This window comes from Zonotrichia albicollis, chromosome 3 (genome assembly GCF_047830755.1).
Source record: "Zonotrichia albicollis isolate bZonAlb1 chromosome 3, bZonAlb1.hap1, whole genome shotgun sequence".
NCBI classification, from domain to species: domain Eukaryota; kingdom Metazoa; phylum Chordata; class Aves; order Passeriformes; family Passerellidae; genus Zonotrichia; species Zonotrichia albicollis.
This window is the reverse complement of record NC_133821.1, coordinates 53,865,254-53,876,412: the sequence shown is the minus strand read 5'-3', so window position 1 is coordinate 53,876,412 and position 11,159 is coordinate 53,865,254. Positions and strand designations below refer to the sequence as shown.

Genomic DNA, 11,159 nt, shown 5'->3' with positions numbered 1-11,159 from the left:
CACACACAGCGTATCCAACCTGGGGGTTCTGCAGCTGCTTTCAGCCAGGCAGGACCCTGCTTTGGCCCTGCTTTGGAATGTCCAAAATGTCTACGTGCAAAAGAGCCATGGCCCAATGGAGAGCTAGTGACTCTTCCCATGGAAGAGGCCAGGGCACTTAGGAAAAGATCAGCTGTACAGGGTACTTTTTTCCATGAGACGTGAGCCTTGGCAGGGCCTTAAGTGGTTAGACCACACCACTCCAGGGTTTAAAGGAGCAGGAAGATGTCAGCTCCAGTGACCGTGGAAATACGGATGGGATGTTGGGCAGCTGTAGCACGCGCTGCCTCACATGGGTTTCCACTTCACCGAGGGAAATGGGGAAGCAGCACTTCAGGACTCAGTGGCAACTCAGGGGTGCTAAAAATGGTAAACTGAAATTGTAACTCTGCCATAGACTTGTCAATATCGATTTGGGTAAGTTCAGATGTATGCACTTGCTGCCTGTCAAATGAGACACCCCAGATTCTCCAGGTAGTGTGGTTCGTATTTTTATGGTGCTTTTAAGGTTCCCTTAAGAAATGCGTTAATAACGTTTCCAACTGAGTACCGAACTAGGCTAATCATCAGCCTTTCATTTTCAGCGTTTTGCTGCAAAACTTTCCATGGCCAAATTATTGAAAATGAGGAGCCCCCTTTCCTAGGGCACACAGCTCAGTTTAGCCCTCCCCAATGCGCGCAGGTGGGAGCCCACTCAGCGGCTTCCACGGCAAATACGCCGAGAGCACCCATGGAAACTCCAGGGCTCTCCCGCCCAGCTGAGCGCGACGCGCTCCCCTCAGCGAGCCGCGCGCTGCCGGCAGGGCCGGGCGGGTCCTCACGGCGGCTCCGCGGGCAGGGCCGGCCGCTAGCCCCGAGGGGCCGGGCGGCACCGCCCCCTCCGTCGGACCCAGCCAATGGTAGTGCGCGGCGGGGCGAGAGGGCCAATGAGGAGCGCGGCCGCGCGGCGGGGCCCGCCCCCTGTGCCCGCGCGCGGCCGTCGGTGAGTGCGGGGCGGGGCGCTGCGGCGCCGCCTGGCGGCCGTGCCGGGCCGGGCCGCGCTGCGCCGGCTCCTCCCCGCGCCGGCGATGTCACGCGGCGGCGCGGGGCCGGCGGCCGGGACTCTGGCGCGCGGGGCGCGGCGGTAGCAGAGCCGCCGGGAGCCGCCGCCGCGCTGGGAGCTGCCGCCACCGCCCGCCACCGGGAACCGCCAGCGCCGCCGGGGCTGGCTTCGCGGCGGTCGCGCCGCTCCTGCCGGCCCGTCGGGGCCCCGCACCGCTCGCCCCCCGCCTCCGCCGCCGCGCCTCGCCGCCCCCCGGTCGGCGGCCCCGGGCAGCGCGCCGCCCCCCGGGCCGCGGGGCTCTGCGTGGCCGCGCGGATGCCGCCGCAGCAGGAGGGCGAGGCGGGATACATCAGCAAGCCGGTGCCGCCGGGCGGCTGCGAGGTGCCGCCGGTGCCCCCGCGCAGGGTGCGCAGCGGGCGGGCGGCGGCGGCGCTGGGAGCGGCGCTGGGCGGCCGCTGCCGGGCGGCGGGGTCCGGGGCCGTGGCCGGAGCCGGGGCCGGAGCGGGGTCCGAGCCGCGGCGCAGCATCAAGTGCGTTCTGGTGGGGGACGGCGCGGTGGGGAAGACCAGCCTGGTGGTGAGCTACACCACGAACGGGTACCCCACCGAGTACATCCCCACTGCCTTCGACAACTTCTCCGGTAAGTGACCGGGGCGGTCGCGGGCATCGGGGCGGCGGGAGGGGGTTCTGCCGTCATGGGGGAGCGTGCCGCCTCAGGGGCCGTGGCTGCAGTGCACGGAGGGGGCGCGATGTCCAGGTTCGGTGGTTTCATTATGGATCTATGGGAAGCAGGACTCCACGGAGCAGGACCGAGCTTGTCAGGCTGCCATCGCAGCCAGCAGCACCGGCCGGTCTCCGGTGTAACGGAGCCAGGCTGGCAGCAGGCTTTAACTGGGAGCCCTCCGGTGGAGAGCTTAGCGCTCTCGGGGATATCTGAAACGCCTAAAGGGCAAGCTTAAATCCTCGCCTTCTCTCGCCTTTGCAAAGGGGGAAGTGCAGGGGTTTCTCTGCGGTTCAGCGGCGGCTTTTCTTGTCCCGGGCGTGCTGAATGTGTACGGGGAAATAAAGCTGAACCCCTCTAGCAGGAGAATGTGCCAGACTGCCGGGCTCGCTCTCCGCGCTGCCTGTGGAGCACTTGTGCCGTCACTGCCTAGCTCATCTCTTGTAGTAGAAGGAATCGGAAAGCACTGAAGGGAGTGCTTGTGTTAGCGACGGACTCCCTTCCAGCTCGGCTAAGTTGTTAAATATAAAATAATTGAAGCAAAGGCTATTAGAGCTGAGGGATGGTAAATCTTACTTTTAAAATTTTTTTCTTTAATGGAAAACATGTAAAGTTGAATTCACCATAGTTCCCCCCCCTCCCTTCTTTCTCTCCAAAAGCTGTTGTGTCTGTCGATGGGAAACCGGTGAGACTTCAGCTCTGTGACACAGCTGGTCAGGTCAGTGGAGCCACGTACTTGATTTAAGTGACAGCGGGAGGGGAGAAGTTGTTGCTGTTGCGCAAAGTAGTCCTGCAAATGACTTCATGGATTTGAAAGTATTCCCAGTGTTTGATCATGTTATTATCGGCTGTCATTTTCACTGCTGCTTGACTCACTGCTCTGCCTGTCTGTTGAAGGGTGGGGGATGGACTGTTTCTCCATATAGGGGCTGGGCACAGGCTGCTGCTCTGCTGGCTCAAGCTGCAGCTCTGCTTAGCCTGACTGGAAATGCTGAACATATTGGGGATTCAACAGCCGCCTGGTTTTCTCTTTGAGCAGTTGTCACAGTCTTTATTTTTGCTAAATAACTGGGGGTTTAAGAATTGGGGTGTTTGGCATATATGCATGCAAAGCAACCACATCTGTAGGTGTCCAGAGATAGAGACTGTGTTTTTGAAGGGATCGAAGCTGGAGGGAGAAAAAAGTACTATTGGGTGTTGTCCGTGGAGGCTTCATATTCACCATTCCCACCCATTTATAAAGGGCTGCTGTTGCAGAGCTGAGGTTTGCTGTAATCTGCAACCTGAAGGGATGAGGGTAGCTGATGCGTCTCATCTCCTACTTTGGCTGATACATAAAAAAATTCCATGTTTTACCATCTCAGATTTTCTGGAAGACCCAGGCTTGTACCATCTTGAGCAGTGTGCAACACTGCTTGCCAGAGGTTGAGGCTGGATAACCAAAAGTAGCCAAAAATATTTTGCTACCTCACTGCTCGTTTGAAGGCAATGGGAGTTAGAGTCCTGTGCAGCTTTGTGGATCTAGGTCTATGCTTTCACCAAAACCATGCTGAAAAATCTCAGTGGTCTTAACATACAAACCTATTTAGATGAGTGATAGCTGGGTGCCCTAGTTAGGAATGGAGTTTTAAGGGCTATGCAGTAGTAGACAGCAGTGTGCCCTACCAAGCAGAGCTAAAATCCTACAAACAGCCTTCTGCAGGTAGTGATATGAAGTCAAACAGCAGAACTGTCCCATGATTTTGTGTCCTGCTGAAGAGATGGGGTGGTACTGCAACAGTCTTGGCTGTGCATGTTCATATGCAGAGCATGGCAGGTGAAGTTGGCATCGGGTGACAGCCTGTGGACATGCAGTGCCTGTGGAAATGCAGCTGCAAGCTGCAGGAGGGATGAACAGGTCCTGTCACCCCTTGCCTTCCCTGCCCTTAACGGTTAAGGTGTTTGCTCTGGTGGCCCAAGTGCAGCTGGAATGAGTGAAGTTACTGCCTTTAAAATGAAGGGATTATCTAAACTGACAGAAATTGTCCTGAGTAAAAAGATTCCTGGCTGGATACTTTGATAGAACTGCTGCTGGGAGATGGCTGCTGAAATCTGGAGCTAAAAAAACCACTCCTGGCAGCAGGAAATTCTGTTTCAGCATCACTAGCCCGAAGAGGTGTAGAATCGCTGCAGGCCATGTACCTACCATTGAAATGGCAGAAGTGTACTTAGGATATAAAGGGAACTGTTTCATCTTAGTAAAAACCCATCAGATCCAGGGTTTGCTTCCAAACCCATTTAACTGAGCCCTTTTGAGGTTTCACATGTGGCAAGAAGAGGCAATTACATGGCAAGCTGCCTTTCTGCAAACAGCCCTGTTGGTCAGAGCAGCATCTCTCAGTGAATGTGGGGTTTTTCTTGAGCCGAGTGGTGAGAGCTTGGTTTCCTCTGAGGCTCAGTCTGAGAGTCAAGAGAGCCAATGGATCTTACTTTTTTGACTGGTGTTTTATAAATGTCTCTCTGTCTCTCTCAGAGATACTGCTGCAAAAAATTCATTTGAGCAGAACAAGATTCCTGAGGCTTCAGGACGCTTTAAACTGCATATTCTGGGCCTCCAGAGGCTTTAAAGCAAAATTTCACATCTCAAAAATTAACATGCAACTCGCAATTCATCAGTAAACCGAAAGATATATTCAGCTTTATGTTTCTGTGCCTGATTTGAGAACATGGTCCATTTTAATTAAATGTCACTGCCGCTGAGGCAAATCCTACCTGTTCAGGCTGCTACCCTGGTTTTATCCTGCTGTCAGCATAAAAGCAGCCTGCCTGGAGTAACCCTAGCTTCTAGCTGCATTCTTCCCTGAGGGTCAGCACACCTTTGTTACCATGAGGTGTTTGACTTACTTGTGGCTTCATCCTGAAGCTGAAAAAGGGCCTTGCTTTGCTGGAGTTTGCACTAAAAAAAAAAAAAAAAAAAAAAAAAAAAACAACCAAACGAAAAAAACCAGAAAGGTAGTGCTGGGAGGCCCGTGTGCAGTTTGTTTGATGTGGCATGGGTGGGAGGGAAAGGTAAAGCTCTTACTCTATGCCATTGGCATGTTAAGCCTGCACATTGTAAGTCATTATTGCTCCCATCAGATTTAAATCCTTGGGCACAATGGCAGGGAAATTATTCCCATATCCTGGAGGATGTTGCTAAGTAGTTACCAGTTTAAAAGCTGACTCCAGGAAAGGTACCCACAAAGGTACACATGCTGCTGCATATCTGCTTTGCCCTTGCCCGGCTCTGTCAGCAGAGCAGCTTTGAGGTATGTGGTGCTCCTCCTCAGAGCTGCTCACTGACTCACCCTGGCAGAGGTGGGTCTGGAGAAAGTGCTCTCTCCCTCTCCAGTTTGTGCCTTTCTGTGCTGTAACTGCTTCCCACAGCCTTGCTTCTCTGCTCAAGTAGGGCACAGGGCCTGTGTACAAAGAGCAGAGGAAATATTTAAGCACTTGAAATAACCTGCAGCATTAGTTGGAAAATCTCAGGTATGTGGGGAAGCCACCACCTTTGTCCTGTGTGCCTGATGGTGGCTGGGTGCCCGCTGGCTGGCAGCCATGGGACATCAGGCAGGGTACAGGTGGCTTCTGCATGGGTCACACCTTGCTGAGTGGTGGTCTGGGTGCTCATTTTGGGGTGCCTGTCAAGGTGGCAGTGGCAGGTGGTCCTCAGCTTCACCAAGGCTCAGGGCAGACTGGAGCTGCTTTTTCTGTGGAGTGCTAACACGGTTTTGTTCTGTGCAGGATGAATTCGACAAGCTCCGGCCTCTGTGCTACACCAACACGGACATCTTCCTGCTGTGCTTCAGCGTGGTGAGCCCTTCCTCCTTCCAGAACGTGAGTGAGAAGTGGGTTCCCGAAATTCGCTGCCACTGCCCCAAGGCACCCATTATCCTGGTTGGGACACAGTCAGACCTCCGCGAGGATGTCAAAGTCCTCATCGAGCTGGACAAGTGCAAAGAAAAGCCAGTCTCGGAGGAGGCTGCAAAGCTCTGTGCTGAGGAAATAAAAGCCGTGTCCTACATCGAGTGCTCCGCTTTGACTCAGAAAAACCTCAAGGAGGTCTTTGATGCAGCCATCGTGGCTGGCATTCAGTACTCAGATACCCAGCAGCAACCAAAGAAGTCCAAATGTAGGACTCCAGATAAGATGAAAAACCTCTCCAAATCCTGGTGGAAAAAGTACTGCTGTTTTGTATAGGGGCTGCAAGGACCGGAGTGCTGCTCTGAGGAAATCAATAGAGGCTATATTAGCTGAAATCTCAATTTGTGTCGTCTTGAGTGTATAGTGTAGATCTGTATGTATGTGTATATGTTGCTACTGGATGACTCAGTTGCCCTTTTGAGGATTGCAGAAGGATTCTTAGTTAAATAATTGCTATATATCAGGTCTGGCACCCAGTTTTGTGACCAGACATTCTTGTTAAGGAAAAAAAAAAAAGCACCATGTGTCTGTGAGCATAGAAGGATTTGTCCAAAGGATTCAACTTGTTGTAAGGTGTATGTGATGGGGCGGAGCACAACAGAGGCCTTCACTGCCAGGGCTTTGCATGAGGAACGCACAAGCAACGGTGGAAATGTAGAGCTCTGTACGTGGACGATCAAAGGGAAAAATAACACTGTGCCTCCTAACTGACATTTTTAGCTTTAAACCCCACTCCTGCTCTCTTTGTGTCTTCCCAAGCCAGTGCTCTTAGGGATCACTTTTAAAAGGGTATGCAAGAGGTGTAATCTATACGCAAATGCCATGGTTAAAAAGGTCATGGGTATACCTTCAGCTTGTGGTGAGGGAACCTAATCCCTTATGGAGCTGACATCTCATTTGTTACCTCCTGACTTTCAGAAAGTCCTTCCTGTCCTCCTTCCCCTGCCTTTCCCAGGAAGCCGAGTGGAAGCCCAAAAACATGACCAAGCTTTTAACTCGCTACCTCGAGCAGTGGCATTTTCCTCTGTGTTTTTGCAGACATGACGACAGTTCATCTATTTCAGCTCAAAGGAATGTAAATACTGTTGTGTTGGGGTTTTAATTTTGTTTTTTTTGCAGTGTAACAAATACCTGTGCAGCAGCATATAAACCGCATCTGGTTTTAAGTCTACAGCCAAGAATTCCAGGATGCCCCATTTTACCTTTTAAGGCTGCTAAACAAATAACAAACCAGACAGATTGAGATTTATAACAAACTGGACTCCAAAAACTGAGGCTGCTGCGTCCTCTTCATGATGCTGTTTCCAACCAAGTTAATGTTTCCCTTCTAAAGGCAACAGTCACTTGTGATTGAATCTTGTCCAAGCTCATAGTTGTGAAATTGTCTGAGGCCATCCCTGAAATACAACTGATAATCCTTTTTTTTTCCCAGATCAGTCCAACAGATTAATTGAAATGTGCCTAAAATGTAGCTGAGGGATCAACATAGAGCTGAGTGTGACCTGTTCTCTGACTGAATCTGGTTCCTACTGAACTCAGCCTAATTGCAGTTCTAGTGAGTTCAAGAGACCCAAATGATAATGTGACTCTCTGCAAGGGTCAGTATTTGAACCCGTTCTGCAGAGGACATTTAGTTTGTGCTATCTGTCTGCCTCTTTTATGGCCGCAATTACTTTTTTCCCTCCTCTAGATAGTTCAAGATCAAATTATACTTCTTTTTTGTTCCCTTTGGCCCTAGCCTTGAAGTGACCTTTTCCTTATTCTTAAACTAAACTGTAGTGACAGAAGGCCAGAACCTTTTTTCATCAGAAATGAATCAATGTCTGATACAAAGAACTGTAGGGGCTGTTTGAGTTGATAAAGCTGATCACAGTTTACCTCCTGGCCCATTAAGGAAAATGACACTATGTAAATGGATTCTGGGCTATTGGCATAGGCTCCACAGACAGTATTTTTTCCTTCTCTACAGAAGAATGAGTGCAGAATGGGTAATGTTCCATCACTGAAAACTTGAAAATGGGATGGAAATCTTTACCTAGGGCCTAATTCAATAAAAATATGTTGGCTTCTGCACTGGAAGAGCCTGGAAAAAGAGTTTCCGTAGCACAGAAACTGGATTCCTTTGACTTGGTTGCATCTGGTTGGTAATGGTTTAATGTTTACTAGTCCTGAAGTTAACATCTGAGCCTTTATATTTCTTACTCAAATGCTTTGACAGGATTTCAGATATGCAGTCATGCCAACATCTTTGAGAAAAACAAAGCTAGATTTCTCCTGGGTGCTTGGCTTCCTTGTGAAAAACAGTCTCAGTCGCTCAAAAAATGTGGGTTTGATGAGGAGACAGGCTTGAATCTGAGCAGCTTCCATTTACAAAAATAACAAAATTTCCTCCGCAAGATCATACTGCTTGGTGTCATGCTGAACTGGAAGCAGTAGGTTATACTTTATAAGCAGCCTGTTTCATAGTCTGGAGTAGCATTACTTTTGAATGTAGCCAGCTGTGACTGTTTCTGAAGATGTGATTTATATACAACTTGTTATAGCCCTTTACTAGGTGTGTGTAAACTGAGGTCTAATAACTCTATGGATACTGCTCTACGTGGGGCCACACAGGGTCTAGGTTTTAGAAATCTTACTTTTAAAATTACCAGTATTTTACAAGCATAAATGAGGGGGAGATGCCTCTATGTAGTCTATAATCTGATGTGCCTTATAAAAAAACTATCTTCTGTTTTCTGAGTGTAGGCTATATTCCAAAAGAAATATTTCATGTGAGAATGATATAAATGAGGTATTTGGAAATAAATTCTGACCTGTGTATGTGTCTGCCTCTGCTGCGTGCTCGAGGAGGCTGGAAGGCAGTCTCTTGGCCATGGACTGGGCTAATACCCAGCAAAATACTGGGACTGTGCTCCCAGTGCCCCAGCAAAAGGCCTCTGCCCAGAAAATACAGCCTTTTTCTGCACTGCCCCAGCCCCAGGGGCTAGGCTGGGTGGGAAGGGTACAATGGCCAGCTTTCTGTCTCCCTGCCAGCACAGCATCTTGCTGTGGCCCTGTGAGGCGTGGACAAGCTCATTGTGCCTGGCCCTGAAAGTGGGGTGAGTGGCAGGGAGCACAGCATAACTGGGGTGTTTGCCTGCTGATGTTGTGCCAAATGTGTCCTGGGGGAGCCAGAGGGCATTTCTGGAAAAGCAGAGCTTTCTCCATTTTGACACCATAGGTCATGCCACTCCTTCCTGGGTCCTGCCCCTCATGCCAGGGCCAAGGCGAGTGAGGTTTGAGATTGTTTGTGCCCAGGAGCTGCATGACTGTGGCACAGAAGCCTTCCACCCTTCAGTGCCATTGTGTTAGCTGAGTGGGGAGCAGCATCTAGACCTCCAGGCATTCCCATGGATCCAGTGTCCTGCTCCAGAGAGGGCGCTTTGCTCTGCACCAGCCAAGGTTTGTAACCTGTCACCATTGTGTTTGTTTTTCTGGGAGCTGAGAGGAGCAGCATGCTGGGGATGGCATACCAGGTGTCCCTCCCATGCCACCTGTCTCTTGCGTTATAAGGCCAAGGCATTTTCAACCATGGGAATGCACACAACCTGCATGAAGTCAGGTCAATGCACAGTTCCTCTTTCTCATGGTTGATTCCTCACTGGAACAAAGCTTTGGCTTCTCCTCTTTGTTAAGTGCCAGGCTGGCTGGTTCACCTGGTGGTGCCTGCAGCACAGTGGCCCTGCCCGAGAGCCAGCCTGCCAGCAGGCTCCTTTCTGGGGATACTGCTGTTGAGTCACCAATGCCCGTGGTGATGCCTTCAGAGATTGCTTCCATGGGGTTCCTGTGCTGCAGGAGTGGAGTTGGGGTGTGCTGGCTGGAGACCAAGGCACCCCACCTTTGTGTGCTGACTTTGCAGGAAAAGGGGATGTGCTAGCTTAGAGTCCAGAAACTGCTCTTGCCAAACCCTGGAACAAAAATCCCTCTGCTACCTGTGGGGCATTGATTTTCTGCTGAGGCAGGCTGCTGTCTTGTGCAGCCCGGCATCTGGACAAGGCTAAGGCAGTTCAGGTCATCCTTTACCCCAGGGTGACTTGGTGCCTGGGTGTGCTGCTGTGATCAAAAGGCTCCCTCAGCTGCCCTGCTTCAGATACTGGATGGGTTGGCAGCTGAGGCTGATAAGGGCTTACTGAAGTAAGCCCACTGTACTTAAGGTTTCCCAGCAATGCTGAAACAGCTGATGATTTGTGATGGATGGATGTTCCCAAGAGAGGAACTTTCATATGAAATTAAACTGCTAGGAAAAATACAAACTGGAGTTTTTTTTGTTAATGGAGAAAAAAGGCACTTACACCATTTCCCCCCACTGTGTTTAGTGGGTTGCAGATGTTTCTAGGGTAGGATTGAAGGTTGACTGGAGCTGAGACATTGACAAATGTGACAGTTTTTCCTTACAAGGTGTCTGTAAGGACACTTCACCACACTCTCGCTTTGCTTTTTATTTTCTTTCTAGACTCCAGTTACTGACCACAGAGAGGAGGGCAGTGCTGCAGGAGACAGGGTTTTTGTATGACCACATGGAGCTGACCTAATGTTGTCATAGGTATCATGCTTAAACACTGAACCTTGCTGAAGCATGTGAGTGGCCCTACAATTGAGCAATCTTTCTGAGCTCTAGTAATTTATGTGCTCAGGGGTTTGCACAGAAGAGATCTCAACTTCTGCCTTTAGTGTTGCCCTGGCATGGAACAAGGTGAGGAGAGAGGAAAAATAACTACTCAGGAAAGAGTGAGACATTATAAACCTCAGGAGAGCTGGCAAAAGGACTCCAGGGCAAGGGGGAGTGATAGACACTACTTTTACCTACTTTAGTCATAAGCAGATTAAAAGCACAATTAGAGTAATGCATGAGGAAATGAACAGCCCCAAGGAGGGCTGTTAGGTATTAAAATACAGCCTTTTCTTTGGGAAGCCTGAAAGCTGTGGATAGCTGGAAGCTTGGAGGAAAAATCACTCAGCATTTTCTTGGTTCTAACATTCTCTCCCTAAGCATCTGTGCTGACTAGAGACAGCATGTGGGATGAGGTGGACCTCTGGCATCAATCAGCCTGACTGTCCCAGTCTATTTAATGCTTTTGAAAGAGCAGGATGGGTTTCAGGCCAGCAGCAGGGCCTCAAGATCCAATGAGACCTTCTGAAGCCTTAGCTTCCCACATTGCTGGCAGCCAGCAGGAAAATATAATGGTTGAGGGTTGTTCATTACCCAGTTAGTGCAGACCTCTATGTATAACCTGGAGAGCAAGCAGTTGTGTAATCCAATGAATTTTACTGTCTGAGGCAGGGTATTCTTCAGCGCTGCTGATTTATTTCTCCACAGTTTTAACAGGATGAATAGATCCGTGATGTGTATGAAAAAAGGCATAAAACCTCAGCTTG

The 11,159-nt window shown here is 50.2% G+C and overlaps 1 protein-coding gene across 1 annotated transcript; it reads left to right on the top strand.

Annotated features, from left to right (window-relative positions):
• The first annotated feature begins 1,077 nt into the window (after positions 1-1,077).
• Positions 1,078-8,562, top strand: RHOU (ras homolog family member U). Its single transcript, XM_005491100.4, has 3 exons — positions 1,078-1,721; positions 2,462-2,520; positions 5,565-8,562. Exons 1-3 carry the CDS (start codon positions 1,397-1,399, stop codon positions 6,018-6,020), a joined length of 840 nt encoding a protein of 279 aa, XP_005491157.1. The 5' UTR covers positions 1,078-1,396; the 3' UTR covers positions 6,021-8,562.
• The last annotated feature ends 2,597 nt before the right edge of the window (positions 8,563-11,159 follow it).

Coding starts and splice junctions, on each gene's coding strand:
- RHOU (XM_005491100.4), top strand. CDS start 1,397: ATGCCGCCGCAGCAGGAGGGCGAGGCGGGATACATCAGCAAGCCGGTG. Junction 1,722..2,461: donor TGCCTTCGACAACTTCTCCG/GTAAGTGACCGG, acceptor TCTCTCCAAAAG/CTGTTGTGTCTGTCGATGGG. Junction 2,521..5,564: donor TCTGTGACACAGCTGGTCAG/GTCAGTGGAGCC, acceptor TGTTCTGTGCAG/GATGAATTCGACAAGCTCCG.